At 31.9% G+C, this 27,632-nt stretch overlaps 1 protein-coding gene across 2 annotated transcripts in view; it reads left to right on the plus strand.

The window, feature by feature from the left end:
• The window catches only part of LOC114331810 (DNA fragmentation factor subunit beta), an 84,320-nt gene extending 58,040 nt beyond the window's left edge, over positions 1 to 26,280 (plus strand). For both annotated transcript variants that reach the window (XM_028281478.2, XM_028281477.2), the window contains exon 5: positions 10,537 to 26,280. In XM_028281478.2, coding sequence (XP_028137279.1) covers positions 10,537 to 10,900 — 364 coding nt within the window. In that variant the 3' untranslated portion in view covers positions 10,901 to 26,280. The remainder of the gene's footprint in view (positions 1 to 10,536) is intronic.
• The last annotated feature ends 1,352 nt before the right edge of the window (positions 26,281 to 27,632 follow it).

Consider the following 27,632-nt stretch of genomic DNA (forward strand, 5'->3'; position numbering starts at 1 on the left):
TGTGTATCAGATGTTATTACTATTTTTAAAAGAAACCAACTATCGATATGGAAAGATCAATGGAATCTTTACTGCTTAACAAACCCCACAAGATACACCACTTTACAACCAGTGATTCCACAAAGTACATGGTTTAAGAGTTTTAAAGCTCCACGTAAATATATAACAACTATAAATCGATTACGTTTTGGGCATGCTTGCTATCCAAGTCATTTATATAAAATAAATGTGATTGAAGACAATAATTGCCAACATTGCGGAAAGCAGGGTGATCTTGATCATATCTTTTTTGAATGTACTAAGTTTCAACAGCATTCAAACTCTCTCTATAAAAATTTAATTAAACTTGATATGCATGCACCATTCAATATACAGTCTTTGCTGGCTACAGGCTCACAACAAATATACAATATCATTATAGATTTCTTGTCAGATACACGCACGGTCCTATAAGATTTGTACGCGGGCATGAGATTTTTTATGATTTAAGTTCAGATTTGCATCTTTTTTTTTTGTCATAAATATTTTATCACTTTATCAGAGTTCCATTATTGTTTTTATTGTATTATTATTGTATTGTATTATTTATTGTGTTACTATATTGTTTCTGTTTAATTTTGTATTAGGATTAGGATTGTATTTTGTTTATTGCAACTGGCTGAATGACTAATGTCTATGCCATTAAATAAAAAAAAAAAATAAAAAAAAAAAAAAAAAAAAAAAAACATTTTGAAAAAATGAATTTTGTTGCAAAAGCTGGATTGCAAAATCTATTGAACCGATCTTAATGAAATTTACAGTGTTGTTTTACTGTATCATAAAGTTTTTCTGGGTGAAATACGAATAGGCTATTGATTATGTACTATAGAAAGGAACTACAACGTTAACGGGGTTTTATTATTTCATATGGTTAATGAATCTCTATATATGAAAAAACCGCGGAGTGCTACCATTTAAAGGGGTGCGTTTTTGAGAAATGGGTGAATTAGTCCCTGGGCACAGGTTACATTAGGGTTAGTTCTATGCACTTTTGGTACAAACACGTCTACATAAAAATTGTTCCTAGTTAAATTTCCTAACTAAATATAACTTTTTAAAGTCAAAGATATTTTTTTTTACAAAAATATATGCAAAAGAAAAAGCACAAATAAACACAAAAGAAAGAAATTTTGTTTGTTGTCCAATAACTTTTGTCCACGGGGATATAGGTATAGACATTGCTTCACAGAAAAACAACTTACATATATTCTCTTTAAAATGATGTTTGGTAGAGGTCATTAGGATTTACAGTTTTCGAAATATGATTTTTCAAATTTCGCCACTCACATCAATTTTGGGCAGATTTCCTTGTTATTTCGCAAATATTGTTCTGTAATTTTTTCTATGTAACGTTAGGCATATGCAATGGTACATTTAGGAGGAATAGAAATCAATTACCTTTAAAGTGTTCTACTGTATAATGTTGTACGAATTCTTTTAAAGAGGTTATCTTTTTCAAGATTTTATACTTTAAACGAGTTTATATATTTTTTACGATTATTTTTTAAATTTCCCATTATAACTTTTTTTTACACTTAAGTATATATTATAATATAATAAAAAAGAAATGTTATTTTGTTTACTTTAAAATGGTGTATTATAAAAAATTCTAGGATTATTTTTGAATAAGATATGCTTTTTCATAATGTAATAAGTAGGTACTTGCAACGATTTTTGATTTTAGGATTATTTTTTAAATTTCTCATTATAACTTTTTTATGTGATTGTGTGTTATGAGTGAATCTTATTTTTTATAGGTAATATTTTGAATTCACTGGACTCGGCCGGGCAAACTTCAAAATATGGATTAATTCCAAAATTTAATGTCCAAGCTCCTGTACCACAAGCTTTTCTTGAAAAAATAGCATGTAAATGTACCAAAGGATGTACAAAAAACTGCGGTTGTAGGAAGATAGGAATTAGTTGTTCAATATTCTGCAAAGGGTACATATGCATGGGTACTAATTGTGGGAACTCTAAGATAACTGAGGTGTCAGAGGAAGATATTGAAGCTAATGCTAACGAAGAGATGGACTTTGATTTTGAAAATTTTTTAAATGTCAACGTTTAAATAATTTTAACTAAAGTGATGTTTTCTAAGACTAATGTCTATGTAATTTTTGTAAAAGAAATAATTTTAAATAATACAGTAGACCATTTTAAAGGTAATTGATTTCTATTCATATTACGTGTACCATTGTATATACCTAAAGTTACGTAGAAAAAAGTTACAGAACAATATTTGCGAAATAACAAGGAAAATTGCCCAAAGTTGCTATAAGTAAAGAAATTTGAAAAATCATATTTCGAAAACTCTATATCCTAATTACCTCTACTAAACAATATTTTAAAGAAGAAATATGTAGGTTTTTTTTCTGTAAAGCAATGTCTATACCTATACCCTCGTGGACAAAAGTTATGGGACAAAAAATAAAATTTCTTTCTTTTGTGTTTCTTTGTGCTTTTTCTTTTGAATATATTTTTGTAAAAAAAAGTATCACTGACTTTAAAAAGGGATAGTTAGATAGTAAATTTATCCAGGAACAATTTTTATGCAGATACATTTGTACCAAACGTACATAGAACTCACCCTAATGTAACCTGCGCCCAGGGACTAATTCACCCATTTCTCAAAAACGCACCCCTTTGTAGCACTCCGCGGTTTTTCCATATATAGATGTCCGTCGACCATATGAAATAATAAAACCCCGTTAACGTTGTAGTTCCTTTTAGCTATCTTATTTTGAATATAATCAATAGCCTAGAAGGTCCTAAGTGTAGCATAAATGGTTGAAAAACGTAAAATGCGAATAATTATTTTTGTATGTTTTTTTCGCAATTATTGCTATGTAGCAACCAGGGTGACTATTTTTTAAATTTATAACCAATTCTATATTGTAGGAAATTTAATTACGCAACTTTTATGTCAGTAAAACTTTTCTCGGAAATGAATACTTTTAAGTTATAATCAAAAAAACGAAGAAAAAAATCGAATTTTTCCTTCATTTTTTGACATTTTGATTATTTAAACAATGTTCCGGACCTTTTTGAGAGGGAGGATAACTCAAATATTCTTATTTGAGTTATTTTCACGCAATTTCTGCAAAAAATTTTGAGTCACTTCTCAACGTCTAAATGTACTAATATTTTTACAGATGCGCCCTGGGCCTAGATTCCGTGCACTGTAGATATCTACACGTCGCTTTCTATCGATGTCAATTGTCGTAAAAATATTTGAATTTTTAGCTTTAATTGAATTATTTTCTAGTTTTGCTAGGTTATACTCTAATTGATGAAGTGACACTTAGTAAAACAAGAAAATATTTGAATTAAAACTAAAAATTCAAATATATTGACATCGCGCCGATCGCTTTCTATCAATGTCAATATATTTGAATTTTTAGTTTTAATTCAAATATTTTCTTGTTTTACTAAGTGTCACTTCAGCATCAATTAGAGTATAACCTAGCAAAACTAGAAAATAATTCAATTAAAGCTAAAAATTCAAATATTTTTACGAAAATTAACATCGATAGAAAGCGACGTGTAGATATCTACAGTGCACGGAATCTGGTCACTGGTCTATCTGTAAATTTTAACAAATCGAATAGAAATGACCAAGTCGAATCATAATTACCCGAAATCGAAATGTTGGATATCTATCGCATCGTTTTCGTTTCGTTCTATTTGACGCGCTCGGGAGGAGGTGACAACACCGTACTGCAAAATGAAATAAGTGTATTTGATACTACCCGGCAAGGCTTTATCAAAATGAAAAGCTTTTTTTGTAGCAGTAGCATTAATATCAGCCTTAGATGTCGTTTTCTGCATTGCTATTTATGGTCAATAATTTTGTATGGAACGGAGGCCTGGACACTCAACATAATGCCGATGAATAAGTTAGAAGTCTTTGAACTCTGGCTTATAGACGAATCATGAAAACACCTTGGACAATCCAAACCACCAAAATGTTCTGAGGAGAATAGGTACAGATAATGAATGACCTGCTAAAGATCATCAAAGTTAGCTACCTGTAACACATAATCAGAAACGAAAAGTACCGCCTCGCGCAACTGATCATCCAGGGGCCTGATTCTAATTCATTTCGACAGTCGCAATTTCATTTCGACACCGCCATGACAGCCGCAGAGCATAGCGATTCTTATTCATTTCGATATTAGTTCCAACTGGGGATATTAACCTTATCATGTTGAGACTGCTCAGAATTTGGGTTGGCGCTCCGGTTTATTGGAATTTGTTGACGAGAATAGTCTGGGAAAATTATCGAAAAAATGCCATTTTTGGGAAAAATTATTTACCAGCTATTTTATTGCTAAAATCGAATCTTAAGATTGCATATATTAGTAATATGGGGTATGACAAGTCCGCAGAAAGTGTGTTATTTTATTTATAAACAAATTAGCACTCCTAAATCTTCTTTTTTTTTTTAATTAGTGGTCTGTAACTCCTAAAATTTTTCCTTTGAGCCAAAAACACTCAAATAAAAATTCACCCTAATTTAGTTCTGCACAAAGTTTTTTTTTCCCGATTTCCTTCAAAAAAATTTTACTCAGAAAATCCGAGTTTTCCCAAAAAATCTGAAATTTTCAATTAAAATTTTAGGGAAGTACCTAATTATTTATCAATAATTAAATAATTGATGACATGAAAGATTTATTATAGTAGATTATACAGAGGGGCTAAATTATGGAATAAATTCATTTCTTTAAAACGGACGATTTTGGAGCAAAATCCCGAAAGAGGTAGATTTTTATTTTTAAATTACAATTTTTTGGCATATATTTCATACTAGTGACGTCATCCATCTGAGCGTGATGACGTAATCGATAATTTTGGTAATGGGAATAGGGGTCGTGTGGTAGGTCATTTGAAAGGGCGTTCAATTCTCTATTCAGTAATATAAACATTAATATCATAAGGTATTTATACAGGGTTGCCAAAAAATGTTTTTGAATTAAATTAATTGGCGCAAAAAGAAGAATGTATGTAATTTATTTAACTCAAAATACATTGTACTGCTGTCAGAAAATAGAAAAAAAGGTTTATTTCACAAATAAACATTTCTTTTCGCTTAAATTAAATGACAAACAGCCTCCCTCCTACCTATTGGCAGTTTGAACATTTAATTTAAGCTAAAAGCAATGTTTGTTTGCAAAATAAACATTTTTTCTATTTTCTGACAGCAATAGAATGTATTTTGAGTTAAATAAATTACATGCATTCTTCTTCTTGCGTCAATTAATTTAATTCAAAAAATTTTTTGGCCTCCCTGTATAAATAATGATATTAATGTTTATAATACTAAATAGAGAATTGAACGCCTTTGTAAATGAGCTACAACACGAACCCCTATTCCTATTTAAAAAAATAATCGATTACGTCATCACGCTCGGCTGGATGACGTCACTAGTTTGAAATATATGCCAAGAAATTTAATTTAAAAATAAAAATCGACCTGTTTCGGAATTTTTCTCTAAAATCGTCCATTTTAGAGAAAATGAATTTATTCCATAATTTAGCCCCTCTCTGTATATCAGGAGACCGGCGACAATCTAACCAATAGTTTAGCAATAATTAAAATGTTAATTAAAAAATTTCGGTCAAAATAATAACCAGAAAGATTATGATACACCAGAATAACTATGATTTTCGTATAAAAAAGCACTATACCTATTCAACGTACCTTACAGGATTGAAATTGGACCATTTGAGCGGTCTCAGGAATGTTATAAAGAAACAATTTTTTGGCTTATAAACAAACAGAACCCCTCAGAAAATATTAGATTAAATTAAATTAAGTTAACGCTGTTGAAAAGGGCACGGCTTCTGTGTCCTTTTCGAAGAAAAACAAATTGAATTGCGAGGAGTGATTCCAGGTATAACCGGTCAAATTTGACCGGCATTTGCGACAGAGTTATAAACAACAGGATTTTAATCTTTGAACCATTAGATACCTTTTAATTCCGGTCCTCTTTGTACATACAAATTTTCATATCTTCAAGACACTCATAACAAAAAAGATTTATGTCACTGTCACCAAATTATTTAATTATTGATGAATAATTACTTCCCTCAAATTTTAGTTGAAAATTAAAGAGTTTGTTTGGAAAACCCGAATTTTCCGAGGAAAATTTTCGTCGAAGGAAATTGGAATAAATTATCAATGTGCAAAATTAAATTACTGTCAATTTTTATGTGAGTGTTTTGGTTTAAAGTTAAAATTTTCGGAGTTATAGAGCAATAATAAAAAAAAAAGATTTCGGAGCGCTAATTTGTTTATAAACAAAATAGCACACTTTCTGTGGACTTTGCATAGCTATATTACTAATATAGGAAATCTTAAGATTTGATTTCAGCATGTCCAGCAATAAAATAGCTGATAATTAATTTTCCTTGTTTTTTACTAATTTTCCCAGATTATTACCTTACATCTTTCATTGAGTTGATGATTCATGTTGTGGACATTCTCAATTATTATATTTCTAATTTAATACTATTCTATCTAATTCCTCAAAACAAGCAAATTTCAATTAAACCCAGCTATATTATAATACCTTTTGCTTTAGTTTTCCTTGCAAGAAATAAACAAAACACATCTAAACTAAACCTAACCTCGCTTTTGGCCATTCATTCATCACCGTGTCAAATAATTTCGACAGTCGAAATTATAATATCAACACCCTTTTTAAAGTCGCAATTAATTTCGATAGTCGCTATTTCATGACGTCACTTCCTTAGTTCAACTAAAATCCACAAGGCTCGCACAATCGCATTTCAACCGTCGCCATATTGAAAGCGACTTGTTTTTGGTCGAAATTTGATTTAGAATCAGGGCCCAGAGTAACATTGAAGCAAAACGGGGTCCCGGTAGGCGCCAGAATTCACCGCTTAGAAATATCAGAGACTGGACCGGCCTTGATTCAACATCTTTGTTTAGAGCCGCATTGGACCGAGACAGATTTGCCAGTGTATTCGCTAACCTCCACTAAAGGAGACAGCACTACAAGAAGAATAACTTTTACAACATGAAATGAAAATCAAAAGTAACACGATTCGACATTTAAATTACTTGTAAAAAGTTTCTTCGAAACATTGGTATTCAGCCGTGTGATGGATGAGCGAAGTTATCTTTAACGTTTGAGTTAAAGTTAAGATTACTCTCAGGTATAACGATGCCCATAATAGTGCAGTCATTGAAGGTTTTCACCTCCGATTTCGTTGAACCTCCATCGATGTTCATGAAAATTGGTGAGTAATTAGAGGATACCTCAAGGAACAAAGGTGACATGATGCTAACTTGCGCTTTTACCCTGGGGGTGGATGCCACCCCTTCTCGGGGGCGAAAATTATTTTATTAAAAATAATACCATAAGTCGATAGATGGACAAATTATAAGCAAAATTTGTTATATAAAATTATTAAAATAAATCAACACTTTTTGAGTTATTAAATACCAAAGATTTTATTTTTTCATAAAAAAATGCATGTTTTAAATCGGTTTTTCACGTATACAGTCGGAAAAGTGAAAGAATACCCATGAACGAACATATAAAACACGCTGTGTTTTCCTGTCACCGTGTCACAAAGAAAATTGCCCAGCGCAAGTACATGTAATAATAATTATTACATGTACTTGCGCTGGCCAATTTTTTGTATAACACGGTGACAGGACAATACAGCGTGTTCTATATGTTCGTTCGTGGGTATTCTTTCATTTTTCCTACTGTAAATCAAAAACTATAAGCTTTTACAAAAAAAGTTATTGTTACTGAAATTGAAGATAATAAAGAATTGAATACATTCCTCACATAAAGAACTAAACTAATATTAGTTCAAAGTGAGTTATTGGCAATTGAATGTGTATTTTTTTCGACGAGTACTCAAATCTAAGTATTCAAGCTTAAATAACGGGAAAACGATGCAATGCATAAAATATTTCTGCTAAACATTTGTCAAAGTACTTCGGAATACCCATCAAATGAGCATCAGAACAAGGTAATAGCGTCACAATTAAGCAAGTTATAATGAAACTAAAAGAACCGTTTCGAATTTTTTAGGAAAAAGTGAAAAATAAAACATACGCCATTTCCACAAAAATTAAAATTTATAGTAATCCTCACAAGAACTTCTTTATATTAGCATAAGTAATGTTTTTGATCATTTTGACCGGTTTAGAATGCCTATTTAAAAAAAAGATATAATTTAAAAAATCATAATTTTTAAAATTATTGTAATTCTCATATTCTTTTGATAATAACTCCAAAAATACTCAATATACGTAAAAAATTATATATAACCAAATTTTAGCTTTTTCTGTGCCAAATATTTTACCTGTTTTACTATTTTTATAGAGTAAAACATAACCGAGATAGAAACGTTTAAATCTTAAATTTTGCTGTGGGAACCATGCAACCAGGGTCATTTAACCTTTTATTTTTAAAAAAGTAAGGTGTTTAAAAGAGTAGTTTCAACGTGCTTAAATAGCACTTGAAATTAGCTTTCAAACAGTTTTTAGATAAACCTGATATCTTAAACACGAACGGAGTTATTAAAAAAAATAACATTTTTTGGAAAAACTTTTAAAAGGTAAATTTTGAAAAAATTTTGGAGCATAAATTTTAGCGCCATCAACATGTTCGGGGGCTCATTTAATATATATTTTTAATTACTTTGACAAATGTTTAATAAGTTTATGTTATAAAATGCATCAATTTCCCGTTATTTCAGCTTGAATACTTTTTTAGTTTTTTTTTAGCGAGTTTTTCGGCGAGTTTTTTACTCGCCGAAAAAATATATATTCAATTACCTATAACAACTCACTTTTAGTTAACATTAAAAGGTTTTTCTAGTAAGGGGTTTATTTCATTTTTTATTAGCTTCAATTTTGATAATTGCAACTTTTTTTTTAAAACTTACACTTTTTGAGTTATTGATGAAAAATTGGTTAAAAACATGCATTTTTCTCAAGAAAAATTAAAATCTTTGATCTTTAATAACTCAAAAAGTTTTGATTTATTTTAATAACTTTATATAACAAATTTTGCTTGAAATTTGTCCCCCTATCGAATTATGGGGTTACTTTTAATAAAATAATTTTCACCCCCGAGAAGGGGTGGCATCCACCCCCAGGGTAAAAGCGCAAGTTGGCACCATGTCACCTTTGTTCCTTGAGATATCCTCTAACCACTCACCAATTTTCATGCAAATCGAGGTTCAACAAAATCGGAGGTAATAGCTCATATCCACCTTCAGTGACTCCACTATAACTATTTAGGTAAAATTCGGTGTGATGTATTCTTCACAGTTATGAGATAGTTATTTCTTCAACGTTTTATTAGAAATAACATTTGAGGAAAAAAGTTTGAAGTAACAAAGAGAACCTTATGTAGAAATAGTACAAGTTGGAGTGAGCGTGAGAGATTGTTCGGAACATGCTACAGGATGGGTAGATGACCGTAAAAGTAAATACCCATCGTCGGCCACCCCGATGACCGAACAGTGCCGAACAGCAAACAGCTGTTCGGGTTCGGTGGTGTTTCAAACGGTAGATAGAAACATAGTTGCCAGATTGGTGTATTTTCCCACAATTTTTGGGTAATTAAGCAGAAATTGTAGTGGGATTTTTTGGGGGCGGAAAATTATGGAGGATTTTAAGGAGTCATGGTAAATTAAATTTGCGAATGTACATAGAACTGTATATTATACTCCCATATAATCGAAGACGATAGGAACTATGCATTATTTCCAGGGCCCTCGTTGATAAAGTAGTATAATTTTGTTTTACTGTTCGCTTCATTTGACTACCAATTAATTAAAATGCGGCAAAATTTTAAATTTGGGGTATTTGAGCTTCAATTTGAGGGAATTTCAGTTTCTAAGTGGGGGATTTATAAAATATCATCTGGCAACTCTGGATAGAAAGCTCAGTAGGTACTTAAAATAAAATTTCAACTTATATCTCTCGATCTGATTTTTGTATAATTTTTAAAATCGTATTACCCTTCTATTTTTAATTATTAAATTATTGGCTTCTAAATTTACTTGATTTCTGTCTAAAAATAAGTCAAAAGATGAACCCAACTTTACATAACTACAGAGTTGTCTCATAACTTGAGGTTTAACGTCGCGTTATAAAGTGACAGTTGATATATCAGATAACTCAAGAACTGTTAAGAAATAACGCAAGTAGTTAAGTTAAATATGATACATCACACCAATTCGAGGATTATAACTTAACTACAGGATAACTTTACGTTAAAGATAACTTCGGTCATCCATCACACTACACAAATCTACAATAACATTTTCTACACGTTTAAGATTTATTCTTCCATATCAGTAGGTGTAGACTTAAAATCCTTAGCTTCATTACACAAGACGAGCCCCCACGTTGGGCGCCATTTTACCAATTTCTATGCAATTTTAATGTATCATGTGTAATATTTGGTGCTTGTTTGGTTTTTTATCTATTTTTAGATGGGATAAGGAGCAATGTCTATACTCTCCGACTCACAGCATTAATCCGTACCTCAGCCGGGAGTCACGCATCATTTTTCAGACTTGGAATCTCGATCACAACAAGGAACGCTCGCGTTCAGTCATCCCAGCTGTGTGCGCAGCTTTGCGGACTTCTCATCCTGCTGCTGCGCACGCTGAGATTAGACGCATCCACGTAGACCTAGACCTAACCAAAAAAGGAAAGTATAGGAACGTATGCCTCGACATTAAGGGTATTTATAACGACCTATTCACTTTGAATAACTTGAAATTTGTACATATTGTTTGTCATGATAAAGGAGCTCATGTCTCAGCGAAGGCTGGCCCTTACCTGTTGCAATGATGTTCTGATTTTAGAGTCAGACTAGCGCAGATCACAGATGCAGCGCAGAGCGAGCTTATTAGTAATTTGTTTTAATTATTGTAAATTTTTTCAAAAATCCTTTATAAAAGGTATATTTTATTAAAATCCCTTGAAGGGGTACATCACAGAACGGTTTCGGAATAACAATTCCATCACCAGTGCTTTTTACGGGTTAATGACATGCTTGAAATGCCAAGATATGTGGGTGAAATCCCTTTAAACCCTATATAGTTATAACATTATCGTGTTTTAAAATTAAAGTGGTGTTTAAAATATTCCTGGGTATAACATCAGACACCACAGGACTCCACACGACACGTGGGTTGCTTTTGTTCGGAGGAAGGATCCTCACATTACGGACAGTAATTAGCAACCCTAGTTGCGGATAGTTAAGGATCAATCTTCCGGAGAAAAACCCACGTGTCGTGGGTGGTTCTGTGGTGCCTGATGTTAAATCCAGAAATATTTTAAATACTTGATACTTGAGCCACCCACATATCTTGTTGGCTCAGGCATGTCATTAACCTGTAAAAAGCACTGATGATGAGAAGGTTGTTCCCAAAACGTTCTGTGATGTAGGCCTTTAAGGGATTTTAATAAAATATACCTTTATAAAGGATTTTTGGAATCCAGCTACATGAATTTAATTTCCTTGTGGATTTTTAATTATTGTAAACATTCTGATGCTATGTTAAGATAATATGAACACAAAATGGCCTAAAGATTAAAATCATTATATAGATGTATATTCTACAAAGTAGTTGAACTATTAGTATTAGTTGGTTATACTGAAGATACGCCTTTACGGATGTTACTAGGAAAACAGAACAGACTATATAGATGAGTATTGAATATTTTCCGGAGATGTCATATATTTAATACTGGAAGTACTACAAGATATCGGCATTGAAGGGTTTGGACAATTAATTATCATTAAGGCGTGATCCTAGATACTACAACCGATTATTCCGTATGTTTCAATAATTTCGACCTTCAATTTTAAATAATTATTTAAGGCAACCCCGAATAATAATTCCTACTCTCTATCCTGTTCCCCACTCCGTTAGATATACAGACATTTTTGAACTGCAAACGGAAGATTCTCCGTCTTGACTATTGACCACCACAGGAAACAGAAGTGTGAAGATACTCTCTCTGGTTTTCACCGTCAAATAGAACAGACGAATTTGTTCTATCTTCTGTCAGAGATAACCACTAGTTACCGCGTGACGAAAATACCGTAAATTTCTTTACTTTCTCCTCTTGAAGGCAACATACGTGCTAAGCAATCTCTCTGGGATACCGCTTCCCGTACAGTACCCAATATCTTAGCAAATTAGCAAATATCTTCTGTTAACAGAGTATTCCCATGGTCGCCAGTAGATTATGGGACCATAGATTAAGGCTCGAAGATAGATAGATAGAAGAACACAGTACATATTAAATATGTCACTGATTAGTCTTTAAATATGATAAAGAAATAAAACTTTAAGGGATGGATGTGGACTTTGATTGAACATATTTATATTTATGTTTTCTATAAAACTAGGCCTAGTTTTAAGTTATTTTGAAAAAACCTATAACAGATGTGCTCAACGAGTATATTTTTCTATTCTATTTCTACAGTTTATTTTGTATTATGTTCATTGATTCAGTATTTTCCTGTAAATCTGTGATCTGTGCTGACAAGTTACTATTTATGTGATAAAAAATTCGATAAGTAAGGCATTTTAGTAGTGATAACAATAAGTATATATGCTTGATGTCAGAAAATAAACATTAAATGTTAGAAACGACAAAAGACAACTTTATAGTGTAATAATTATAACAGACTCTAGAATGTTTCTGCTATCTTTTTCAATAGGGGTATATCAAGTCCGAAAAAACATTAAAAAATAAACCACATTTCTAATCATAAGCGTTGTTTCTAACATTCCTTGTTTTAGAGCTGTAGAAATCTGAATAACTTGTAAAATTATGAAGATAGAATAATTTTTGCATGAGAGTATTTACCATATATTTTATAATAATATGTTAACGGTTTATATTTACTAGTAAAAGAGATGATATATGTCAGAGATATCTTCTTTAGAGATATCTCTCAAAATAAAAAAGAAAGTATCTGTTGTACTTATTTGAAGACTAATTAATTCAAAATTCATTAAAACTTTTTGCATATAAAGAATATTTAGTCAGACATTAAACGTTGAAGGCACCACGGGTATTATAGATAATACCCTTGGTACCTTAATTACTACATATAAGAGAACCGTTATTATTGTTATGAATGAACGTTTTTTATTATTAATTTTTACTTCCTCCCCAATAAAACCACTATACACGGAAAAAAATTTAAAAAAGCAAGCAAAATGAAAATGTCCGGATTTTTTTGACCAGGAATGTAGTTGATAATCAGTTAATTTAGTATTTCTTGAAGTAAATATAAAATGTTAATATCTAGTAGAACTGCCATTATCGTGTCAAAGTTAGTCGAGTCATATTATTATTTTACATACATTTTGCATAATTTTAGCCCAGTTAATTTAGTATTTCTTGAAGTAAATATAAACTGTTAATATCTAGTAGAACTGCCATTATCGTGTCAAAGTTAGTCGAATCATATTATTATTTTACTATATTATACATTTTGCCCAATTTTGTGCCATTTTTAGACGTAATTATTTATTTGCTCAAAAACAATCAAAATTTTCTTTAGCTTCGATCTCTTCTATACCTAAAAGAAACAAAATCTGGTATCAACCTACCTCAGTGTTAATTCTATACGAAATAGGGCACTAGAAAGACTTTCGTAGATTTCGTTTCAGGTTTGGTGTTCAAAAATTTCGTTACGTCTATTTTTATATATGAAATTTTACCAAATACCTACTTTTATAGTTTATTTGACTGATTTTTTTAAATGAGCTGGACTCAGAGAAAGTATTTTACTACATTTTTCCTTTTATTTTTACAGAAATGTACTAGGAAATTATAATAGATGTATTTTATCACTGTTGGATCAAAGTATAGATCTTTTCTTCTAAATTTTTAATCTTCTTGTTACAGTCTCACAACTTTATATAAGTATTGTTGAAATATCAACAGACTTTTTGCAACAGCTGGATTTAAGATGGGTAACACATTCTTTAGAGTCGTTTGCTACGCTGACGACGCTGTCCTTATCGCCGATTCTGAAGGCAATCTCCAAAGGCTACTGCATGCATTTAATACTAAAGCTAAAGAACTAAATATGCTCATCAACACCGAGAAGACAAAGTGCCTAGTAATTTCCAAAGAACCGATAAGATGCAAATTGGAAATTGACTCCAAAACTGTGGAACAGGTGAATCACTTAAAATATCTTGGCGGAAATAACAAGCCATGGAAGTTTCTCAAAAGAGGTCAGAGAACAAACAATGAAAGCAGCTAGAATCTCGGGATGCCTGAAAGAAATCGTATGGAAGAACAAATACCTAAATACTGAAAGCAAAGTCAAAATATATAAAGCAACAATATTATATAAGAAAAAACCACCCAAGTACTTCGAAAAACTAAACATCGAGTCTCTAGAGAACCAAAACACAAAATGGCTGTATAAAAGACGTTTAGAACAAAGATTTGAGATAAACCCAGTAACAACAGGTGAAAGAGTAAATGAGACATGGGCAAAAATAGAATATAATATATTACAAGCCGCAAAAGGAAAGCATAGAAGTCAGAAAAATTAACCTGAATGCAACAAAAATATCAAAGCCCTAGTTCAATACTGAAATAAGAGATCTAGCGTATGAAAAGAGGAAATCATACCTACAATATTGCACTAACAAAACACAAAACAATTACCAACAATACAGAGATACAAGAAATTACATCAATTCTAAGATAAGAAATATAAAAAGGGAATATTGGACACGCTTTACCAAAGAAATGGAACACGATTTGTATGGGGCGCAAAGAAAAGTTTGGAAAATACTAAAAAATAGGAAAAAACCCATTAACGAATATAGAAGTTTAAATAAAATAGAAGCAGAACAATGGACCGCCTATATAGAAGAACTATATAAGGAAGATATTATAATGCCTGAAGAAGAGGAAGAAACAGGAAATGAAGACGAATCCAACATAGACACAGAACTAGAAATCACAAAAGAAGAAATGAGGAATAACATACGTAAATTAAAAAACAGAAAAGCACCAGGACCCGATGGGATACCAAATGAACTCCTGAAATACGGAGGAGAAACCTTAATCGAAAACAAAGAGATCCTCTTTCAAGAAATAATATGTAGCCAGCGTGTACTAGACCAGTGGAGGACGAGTATAACAATACCTATACACAAGAGAGGAAACAGCAAAGACCTTACCAACTACCGTACCATCACCTTGCTGAGCACAACTCTTAACAAAAATACTTGCAAATAAAATAAATGAAGAATACACAATTAGTGAGAAACAACAAGGTGTTCGGAAAAATAGGTCCACAATAGACGTCATATTCATAGCCAGACAAATTGCTGAGAAAGCACTGGAATATAATAAACCTGCATTTAAATGCTTTATAGATCTGACTAAGGCCTTCGATTGTGTAAGATTGGAAGATGTGCTAAGATTGCTAAAGTAGAAAAATCAGTCCAAGAGATAAAGATAATTAAAGACATTAATACGAAGAACAAAACCAGAATAAAAGTCGAGAATGAACTAACATCGGAAGTAGAAATCAACTCGGGAATCAGACAAGGGGATAGCTTGAGCCCATTACTTTTTAATTTAGTCATGGACAAAATCATAGAAAACATTAAAAGTACTGGAAAAGGATATAAGATGGCGGAAAAACAAATAAAAATCCTCTGTTATGCTGACGACGCAATCTTAATCTACGATAACGAGGATAACCTACAGCGAATGGCACAAACTTTCAGTACAGTGGCAAAGAACTACAACATGAAAATATCAACAGCCAAGACAAAATCCTTGGTAGTGTTAAGGGAACCCATAAGATGCAAATTACTAATTAACAACGAACTAATTGAACAAGTCTCGAGATTCCAATATCTGGGAATCGAAGTATGTAGTTATGGAGATGTTAAAGAGAGCGTCCGAAAGAAAGCAAATAAAGCCAATTACGAGTCAGGATGTCTGAGGGATGTCATTTGGAGAAACAAAGAGATGAGGCTGGAAGGGAAAGTACGCATATACAAATCATGTGTAAGACCGATCATGACGTACGCGATAGAAACAAGATGTGACACAGCAGAAACCAAGAGGATACTGAGAACATCAGAAATGAGAGCGTTGAGGTTAATAACTGGGAAAACACTGAGAGACAGAATAAGAGATCTCTGTAACATACAAGATATAGTATGGTGGGTACTGATACTATTTCATCTTCTATATCATCATAAAAGTCGCTAGCAGTAACAATTTCCTGTAACTCAGCCTCAGTAAGATATTTGCGGGCCATATCTTATATGTACACAAAATACTAAGAAACTATAATAATATACGCCAGGAAATAATAATAATGACTAACTGTAGCAGACAGGAATGTCATGATTCGTACATAACAGGCACCACAGTCTAAAAATAGATTCTGATAACGCGCAGTGTAAAACTACTTGGAATTCCACATAATAGATGGTATTTTACTAAACATCAACTTCAGAATATATTTTTTATTCGTAAAATATAGGGAATTTTTTTTATTTCAAAATATAAGGATATCTAGAATGATATTAAAGCCAAATAAAAAAATAATGAGTTAAAAATTGAAAATACTTTTTAATTTATTAAGAAAAACATACGCTGGGGTCCAAATTTACCCCCTTGGTCATCCAAAGGTTAAAGAATCATATATCTTAAAATTCTTTCTCGAAAACGTTGACCTCTTAGACTTTAGACTATTAGGAAAGAGGGAAATAAAAGCATGAGGAAGAGTATGTCCAGTATTGTGGGAGTAAAGGGCTTTAGATAAATAGGATATGAAGAATATTTTGCCATTGCTGGTATCTCTTTGAAAAATGTAAACAAAGAAATGCTAATTGATAATCTATTTCATCAAATTTTTAATTCAGTATCAGTACAGTTTAATATTGTGATAAAAATATTAATTAGAAAAGATCTATATTTATAACACAATTTAATTTACTTATATCAAATGTTGACTAAATCTATATTTTAATGAAATTGTTAAGCACTAGGTCAGATACTTAAACAATTTTGTGAGAATATGACCTTTTCATGACCTCTTATTGAGGTTGTTAAGAGAAACAGGTCTCTTAAGAAACAATAGCTGTTTATTAATAGTAATATTTTTATAAAAGTATAAGTTATAAAAGTTTCTGAGCTGCTTGTCTAACAATTTCTCACCATAAAAGTATTTTCCATCATGCGCTTAAAAACCCGACAAAAACATATAGTGCAGTCACTAAAGGTTTTGACCTCCGATTTCGTTGAACTCCCATCGATTTTGGGGCAAGTTAGCGCCATGTCGCTTTTGTTTCTTGAGGTATCCTCTAACTACTCACCAATTTTCATGAAAATCAATGAAGGTTTAACGAAATCGGAGATGAAAACTTTCAGTGTCTACTCTAAAAACATACTGTTCACCTTCACCTCGTATGCTTGCGGGTGAAATAAGTTAATTAATTATGGTATATCAATATTGTTAACATACGTATTGTTAAGATACCCGGAGAAATTCTAGAGGAGTATATTTTAGACGGTTTTTCCGGGTGTCATCTAATTGTAACCTATACATAACCTCAAAATAAGTATATACGAAATGCTTATCAAATGATGTGATTAAACATAGAAAAGGAAACAGCTTTTATGCAATCAGTTGTTAGCTTCATGCAATAATTAGTATATACATATAATATGTAGTTAGCTTGTAAAAGGATATTTTGGAATTTGAAAGTTGTCAAAAATGTTCTTTGCGGTTTATTTAGAACGATATTGCAACTAGGTACACTAGTTGTCCCATGAAATTCCTATTGAACTGAACACCTACATAACGAGGCATATTTGGTTATAACGAGGAAAAATGAAATCGAAGAATATGTTTCTTTACCTGTTTTTAGCGCAGTAATGCTATAAATAAATACCCCAAGTGCCTGTATACAGGAATTCCCAACATCTGTGTGTTTATCGAGACCAGTGCTGTATTAAACTCCACCGCCTGTAATAAACTTCTTCCTTTCTGTTTATCTATCGACCGATATTGAATATTGTAGGAAATTTACAATTTACGATGGCCAAGTTTCATTGTTGAGGTTGACCATCCACAGCTAATAAACTATCTAAGAGTCATCAAAATATTTCAGTGGATGTGGTATGCACAATATTATTATTGTCTGATATAATGAGATCCGCTTATAACGAGGTAATTAGTCCGCCACTTCAGTTCTCGTTATAGAGGGAGTCTACTGTAAATGACTCGAAATTAAAAGTAGCTATTATAACATATATTCAGTTTTTGTATAAGATTTCATCTTAATATCATCCACAATAAGACAGTTTTAGAGAAAGCAACAGATACTTCCACTATGCTACATCCTTCCTTCACCTCCAAAACTTCTTCACTTCATATAAGAGGTGTGGCTATTAAATAACGAGATGTGGCTATAGATGTTACTTATCATAACACTATCACGTACATCTATTTTCTACTACTAGAACTCTTCATTATTTCTTTGTTTTGAATCTTTTGTTGTTTTAAACAGGTTTAAAGTCTTATTATATCAGTTCATTTTGAACGCATGGCGTTTTTTCTTTTACAGCTTTAATGGAAAGAAAAATGTTGTCCTTTCAATGTAGTCACACGAACTTTGTACTTAGTTCACACTCTTATCCCACGAATTGGTTAAGACCAGTTAAGGGGGATTCCCTGAGTGCTCTATTGTTCACCCTGATTATAGATGAAATAATAAAAATAAATAAAAACTAAAAAGGATACCAAATGAGAGAAAAACAATTTAATATAATCTGCTATGCAGACGACGCAATACTAATCTCTCAAAGTGAAGATGATTTACAGCGTATGCTGCACCGATTTAATATAACCACCTAAAATTTAACATGTTCATTTTCGCAAAAAAGACAAAATGCTTGGTTATAACAGCAAATACCAAGATGTAAATTAGAGCTGGAGGGATCACACTATCTAGCTACGGAAAACTCGGAACAGAAATGGAAGATCAAGTGAATAGAGCAAACATAGACGCAGGTTGTCTGAATGAAACAATATGGAGAAATAAAAATATCAGGAAAGAAATAAAAGGCATAATTTAGAAAACAGTCATCAGACCAATAATAACATACGCAGCAAAAACACGACCTGACATGTACGCTATCATTTTAATCAATTCGTCAAAATTTGATTGTCTTTGCACATTTTTCAAATGCTAAAAAAGACAAGTCAAGTAAAAACAATAAGTTTGGCAACAATGTTGAACCTCTCCTCTTAAGTTACTTCCACTATTTAACTTTCGACAAGGTATCTCGGGGACCTAATATGTCTATGTTTCTCTCTTCCTAGCGTTTAAAATCAATACCTAAATATTTCTTGTAGGAGACTACTAACTCAGTGAGCTGTATAAGTGGACTGTAGGTATTATACCATAGGGTGAATTTAAAATAAAAAAATAACAGTAAAAACAAACAGACCTTAAAGTAACTTGTAATAGAAAGATTTCCTACCTTGTCAATTCTCGGTGAACAATCTTGAGCAGGCCTGCTATTCTTCGTACTGCTATTGCTGAGTTGGAGAAGTCACTCGCGAGGACTATATTTTCTACAAACTTTTCGGAGTTGTAGGTGACTGTTTTACTAAGAGAGTTGGTTGGCGAATGTGTCTTTCTCAAATAATAAGAGTAGGTATGCAATTATAAAACAAAAAAGGTTTTTTCTTGAAAAAAGATAAAAATGAATAGTTTAACTCACTGAAAAATTTGCCTACTCGTATATACGGAGTGTTCCAAAAACTGATAAATAATTATAATATTGAAAAATAAATTCAAATATTCTCTACAAAAATAAGAAAAAAAATATGAAAAAAAATTTTTTTAAGAAACGCTTTTCTTTAGTTACGAGTGACTAAAATTACAAATATAAAAAAAATCAACTAAAAAGCAAAAAATAAAAAAAAAATTGAAAAAATCTAACACATTCGTATAAGAAAAGCGTGGCGCGTCTTCATCGAATAAAAGGTTTTCGCCCCACGCTTTTCTTAAACGAATGTGTTAGATTTTTTCAATTTCTTTTATTTTTTGCTTTTTAGTTGATTTTTTTTATATTTTTAATTTTAGTCACTCGTAACTAAAGAAAAGCGTTTCTTATTTTTTTCATATTTTTTTATTTTTTACTTTTTAGTCTTACACTTTTTAAATATTAAATTATATCATCATGTTTCTTAAAATATGTATAAAACATATGATGTACCTACTTACAAGAAAAGCAGTCGGAATCGGCAAAAAATTTGAAACTTTATTGTTTATTTATGAAGCTAAACGTAAACAATTAACGTAAAAAGTGAAATTATGTATAGTTCATATCATTAGCTACAATCCGCAAAAGTTTTAAGTTTTTACATTGTAAAAAACAAGAGAATTTGAGCATTTTCCATTAAAATCGTTTTTTTTTATTTAAATAATTAATAAACATAAAAAAATTTATTGATTATTCGTGTATTGTTCCCGCGAATGCATATGTCTGCAAATTTTCATTCATTTGAATTGGAGAAAAGGCACTCAAATTAACGTCTAAAGATTTGACGCAAACTATTGAACTAAATAAAAGTTTAATAAAAATCGTTATTCATAATGGTGTGGACGAACCAAACCAATGCCTACATTAAATTCCTTCCTATAGTGTATACTTGTTTTTTCTGAAAATGTAAACGCGGTAAGTATTAAAAAATTACCAAAACATTTTATTAAATAGTAATACTATAATAGAATAGCACAAAAATATTTATAAGGACAAATTCTAAACTATGAAAGAAAAAATAAGGTGCACCACCGTCTAAATATTCCGCATTCTAAAAGTTTTCTACATACCAAAGAGCTGTGATTAATAAATCGATATTTTGACGACCTTCGAATGGAAATTTATCCGTAATATACATAAGGTAACGGCTTCCATAGTTAGTTAGAATATCGTAGGGCTGAATTGTATGAACTCATAGTAAAGAAATAGTCAAACAGTAGCCACTCTAGGTTGTGCAGGAACGATACAGGGTGAATCAAAATGTGTAGATACGGATAAGTAAATTCTGTACTGTATTGTGGGAATCTGTATCTTTACATTTTCAACTATTTTATACACATTTGTTGACTATGGACTATATTTTTTCGTATTTCCACCAAATGTTGGATCGGACTTTTCATGTATGTGCTGTTTTTGAAAGTACTTTAAATCAGATCTTTATGAGAGAAAAAAGCCAAAATACATAGGTATATTAGGTATAAAAATTATCGAATCAATATTACTGATTAATATTTTGGGACGGGGTCGAGTTCGCTCCCAATGGTAAGAATTTTACCTGAACTAAAAAAGGTTGAGTCCGAATTGGCTCCCATAGACAAAATTTATTTTACCTAAACATATCACCCAGCGTTGTCACTTCTTTCAAATTTTCTCTTTTTGTTAGAAACTGGTACCTTCCTAGAAATATCTATGGGAAAGGAGGAAGACCTAACCCTTCGGTCCTAACTTAACTTTCGGGTATTAGAGTGTAGAGCGCAAACCGGCCGATTTCAGGTAAGAGCGCAAAACGGTCGAGCGCATACCGGCCGACACCGATAATTTGTGTTAAAATTGCCACATATGCCAATGTTGAACTAAAACAAACTCTAAAAGTATTTGTCTAAAAGTATAATTTTCCTATAAAAAGTCTATATCACTATGTAAATTTCCTAAGCAGTATAAATATTACACGATTTGGCAACAATGTCTAATGTTTCCGCGATTATATGAGAGCCTACCCGCATTCATGCGGGAGCCAATTCGTATCCTTCTAAAATATACCTGAACGAAGCGGAGCGAACTCGACTTCACCCATATTTTGTATTTTGATAACGACGTCCCAGTTGGAAGTCGAAACGTCACTAAAATCATTTTTTAAGTTAAATTGTGGCTAATTTCCCATTTAGAATAATAAATTTTTTCATTAACATAGTTATTCTGACTTTTACGGCAGATCTAAATAAACTTGCATAGAACGTGCATAGAAATCGGGCCAGTTAAAAATTTGGTCATTTTTGATGTTTCATATTTCCTAAACCTGTTGGCCAATTTAAGTGATTTTTTTAACATGTTATAGCCTGATTCTTTAACAATACCACTGTAATAATATTGTTGCTAAACAGGTAAATTTTCATTGTATACCGGGTGTACCAATCAAACTGTTGGAACCAATCAAACCATCAGTCACAAAATTGGAAAAAATTATTTTGTAAAAGGTATAAAATTTTATTAAAATCCCTTTAAAGGGCTACATCACAACAAAACGTTTTCGATTTTTATAAAAAATCATCATCAGTGTTAGATAAACTGGATGCTAGCTGAGCCACAAAAGAAAAATATCCGGGTAAAAACCCTTTAAATATAATATAGATGCGTTAAAAAGGCCTACTTTAATAAAAAGCCTAATGATGGTCACATGGCAACTAGGATAATGCCCTAAGGTAATGTATTGAAATTTCCCAACACGTGGGATCCAAATTGAGTTATTTGCAGTTGCCATTAAGTCATTGAAATGTAAATAACTCAATTTGGATCCCACGTGTTGGGAAATTTCAATACATTACCTTAGGGCATTATCCTAGTTGCCATGTGACCATCATTAGGCTTTTTATTAAAGTATGCACTTTTAACGCATCTATATTATATTTAAAGGGTTTTTACCCGGATATTTTTCTTTTGTGGCTCAGCTAGCATCCAGTTTATCTAACACTGATGATGATTTTCTATAAAAATCGAAAACTTTTGTTGTGATGTAGCCTTTTAAAGGGATTTTAATAAAATTTTATACCTTTTACAAAGGATTTTTTTTAATTCTGTTGTTTGATTCATTCGTTTATGTTGGATAATAAAAAAGTTAGGTACTTTAACAACTAGACATGTTATTCATCAATACACGGTATTTTTAAATAAGTGCTACAAACTTTAAGGGGTAATTCTGCATGAAAAAATAATGACCGTTTGCTTTTTAATGGTATGTCCGCGAATGCTTCGTTTCCGAGATATGGGATGTTGAATTTTTTCTTACAAACTGGCGATCTATTTTATTGCTTTAAAGCAATAAAGTAAATCGTCAATTTGAAAAAAAATTCAACATCCCGTATCTCGGAAACGAAACATTTGCGGACATACGTTTATAAAGCCAACTGCCATTATTTTTTCATGCAGAATTACCCCTTAAAGTTTGTCGCACTTATTTAGAAACACCGTGTATTGATGAAGAACATGTCTAGTTGTTAAAGTACCTAACTTTTTTATTATCCAACATAAACGAATGAATCAAAAAACAGAATGTTAAGAAAACCTGAGGCTATAGTTGGGTTTTAATTTCAGTATTTTATAAATGCTATAATATTCCACAGGGTGATGCGAACTTTGAGAAAAAACACAGTTTAATTGGTAGACCCGGTATACAATGAAAATTTACCTGTTTAGCAACAATATTATTACAGTAGTATTGTTAAAGAATCAGGCTATAAGATGTTCAAAAAATCACTTAAATCGGCCAATAGATTTAGGAAATATGAGACATCAAAAATGACCAAATTTTTAAGTGGACCGATTTCTATGCACGTAAGTTTAGTTCGGCAGGTGCAATTTTTGTAGCCACGAATGTCTCCTTCTGTCTGGACCTCTTCTGCTGTCTATTTTTCCTTCGATAATTCACTGTAGTACTATATATTTATTGCAGTGGCGTAGCCAGGGGGGTTTTGGGGGTTATAACCCCCCTCCCCCCATTGGGATGTACTTCGAGCTCTATACGCTTAACATTACTATTCCATGCCCCCAGACACCCTCCAGTAGTTGTAACCCCTCCCTTAGGATCATCCTCGTTACTCCGTTGATTTATTGTGCCTCATACGTGACCCAAGTATTCCAACTTTCTTTTCTCTTCCCTTGTGTCTCGGAGTGCCTTTTCCAAGGCAATCTTAAATGTGGTGATTTACTATTTTTAAACTTTTTAATGGCTTGAGCAACCTCTTCAATGGTAGATGGCAAATATAATATTGGTTTCGAATATATCACACACATGAAAAGTTACTAATTGTATATACTTTTATACAGTAGATTTCTTTACATTAAAAACCTCAGCTGAAATATTAAAAGCTCTTTTATTTTATACCATTTTAAACAAAAATAACGATTCTTTTATAGTTTAATTGTAGAAACTGATCCAGTATGCTAATAGAAATATTAGAGGCATTTTTAGAGGAAAGACTTTAAACTGAATTTCTGCTAAAGCACAGTATATAGAGGTTCCACAGTAAAATCACTCTTCTGTCGGCGCTTTGATCTCAGGAAGTAATACCGGCAGTACGCAATTGGTAATTCACCAGTGGTGGATGCGGGTTTTCCCTGTTAAAAGCCGTACGTTTATATGCGAATAGCAATGCGAGAGTGGGGAAAAAGCGACTAAGAACATTGCGCGGTCGCCATGCGCGACTACAGATTTTACTTCCAATTTTTCGGAGAGTGGTTCTACTGTCCCTCTTTATACTGTGCCTAAAGTATATGTGAAAAAGGACACCGTACACATCTTATGGAAAAAGAATGTCCCTCGAGTACAATAAAATTTACATTAATAATTCGTCTTAAAATTACAATGATTTTGTATCATTGCGCCAACTCTGAATTTTAATTAACAAGAGCATAAATTATTGAAGTTCATAAAACTGTCATTCATAACTACTATTAGTCTAATGGCTATTGAAAATAGTTTCCTGGTGTTAACTAAGCCAGTTAGACGAACAATATACTTTTGTGCGACTGATCAAATTATACCTACTTTATTATAGATAAGATAGGATTAAGCCTCTTGAAAAAAAAATTACGAACTTTTAATTTACAACATATTTTTTCTCTCTTTGACTCACGTACACTCCCATTTAATTTTAGATTTATTTATATCAATTTACGCCCTAATTAAGCAAAATTCAGAGTTGGCGTAATGATATGAAATTACTATAATTTCGAGACGAAGGCATGTATGGTGTATTCCACGAATATACGTCTGTTTTGGATTATCGCGATAACGAATATTTTAGTGTGTAGCATAAGAAGTAAGAAAGTATTTTGCTCTAATAATTACTCCAATAAACAACAATATAATTTGGAATTTATTCTTTTTCTCATCAGCATCTTTCAGTGCGTCACAGTTTTTCGATTTCTTTTTAACGAATTAAATTGTATGTGACAGAAAAAAGGCACGTCGGTGATTACAGACATTTATAACATTTATTCTAGTTGTCGATAGATTGCGCTATAATCGAAAAAAAGTTATTTACGAATTATATATCTACGAATATAATCTGTACAATTTATAAGACTATACAAATCAAAGAAAATACCATTTTATAAATGCAATAAACACAATTGATTTGTTTTTATGCCAGATTACAAATAAAATGTCACATCTGTCAGATTTAACTAAAATGTCATGTTAGAATAAATGTTATAAATGTGTATTATCACGGACTTCCTTTTTTTTCTATCATTTGTGACGCACTGAAAAATGCTCATGGAAAAGACCATACTTTCGTTCTTCATATTTTACACAGTAAAATATTCGTTGTCGCGATAATCCAAGAGGGTCGTATATTCGTGGAATGGGGTATACATATAACACGTAGACTGCGCGCTGCAATCTAAAACTGTGCGACAGAGAAAAATGTTCGTAGTTAGGGTAGGCATCTCTTTCTAATCGGCGGGATTTATCAAATCGGTGGCAGTGGGAAAGTCACGTGGACGATAAACTCAACGTCACTGGATAAACCCCGCCGATTAAAAAGAGACGCCTACCTTAAATACAAACATTTTTCTTTGTCCCACAGTCGTGCGACATAGGTTTTCATACTATGCCATCGATATGCATCAGTTTTATGACATTTTGATGATTAACCTCACATATTTATTAGTATACTGGAAGTGCACGTAATATATCGCTATGTACACCCTGTAGGCAGTAAAAAAATAACCTTGTTCATATCAGTAAAAAACTGTACATTATAGAATCTTTGTAGGCTATGCAATATACAGTATTTTATCTACTGACTGAATCAAATATATACCTTTTTGATGTACTTACTATTTATTATTACGAAATAAAAGTTGACTATGAGATATTTTTTGTTTTCTTTCACTTACTTGTATCCAAATCTCCATATCATTGCTCGTTACCTTAGTATACAGCCCATGAATTCTTCTACCACAATTACGTACTTCATTAAGGGTCAATCCATTGCATGCCAAGTGGTCCAATATAAATTGAGTTGGTTGCTTGACTATTTTTAATATTTTCTATTTTTCTACCTTTTAAACTTCAGTCTATAGAGACTACAGAATTCCATTTATTTTATTTTTTTAAAATTTAGTTTGCCGATGACGGCCATTTTTGTTAAAGCGTATCGATCATTTTCACGGAAAACATGGCTTCGCTCTTTAGCCAATATTTTCACAGAGGTTTGTCCTAGAACAATAAATCAAAAACCAAACTTTTTAGAAAAGTATGCTCTACAAAACGGCCCATAGCATTATTTAATTTCAAACTATCCTTAAGGCCTTAAATGAACCCCAAAGTTTGAAAAGGTAAACTGATAAAATTCCATTTTCAGCATTTTTTTAACAGAATAAGGCAAGCCGATAATGGTTTTTAATTTTTTTTCTGCAAAAGACATACGTACATACTTTAAATAAAAAAAGTTTCAGCCTTGAGACATGAGTAAATTTTTTCAAAAACAATCTCAAAAATGTAATTTTTTGAAAAATCTCAAAGTTTGACCCCTTATATCTCTGATGGACACGGATGAAAAAATTTGAAATTCGGCTGAATGTTAGCCACTAGCAAGTAGAATAAGGAGAAAAAATTTGGTGCAGACTTACCTCATATAGTGCCTGAAAAAATGTTCAAAAATCAAAATGGTCAAAATTTGAGCGTTTGCGGGCAGGGTAATTAAAATTCAAATAAACTGTCTAATGGAATTAAAAATTAATGTATTTTCACCAGATTTCACAACGAATACAAATTTATACAGGGTGGGCCAAAGAAAATAGTTCACCTTGATATTTGCAGTTATTGGATTTTAAGGGAATGCCGAAACAGGTCAATTTTTATTTTTAAATTACAATTTTTTTATATATATTTCATACGTCTCCATGACGTGTCATCGTCAGTGACGTCATCCATCTGGATGACAATAAAAATAAAAATGGACCTATTTCGGCATTTCCTTAAAATCTAATAGCTAACTATTGCCAAATATCGAGGTGGACTCTTTTTTTGGCCCACCCTGTATAAATTTGTATTCATTGTGATATCTGGTGAAAATACATTAATTTTTATTTCATTAGACAGTTTATTTGAATTTTAATTCCCCTGCCCGCAAACGTTCAAATTTTGACTATTTTGATTTTTGGCCATTTTTTCAGGCCTGTAACTCCTATATGACGTAAGTCTGCAACTCCAAATTTTTACTTC

Source organism: Diabrotica virgifera, chromosome 8 (genome assembly GCF_917563875.1).
Source record: "Diabrotica virgifera virgifera chromosome 8, PGI_DIABVI_V3a".
Classification (NCBI taxonomy): Eukaryota; Metazoa; Arthropoda; class Insecta; order Coleoptera; family Chrysomelidae; genus Diabrotica; species Diabrotica virgifera.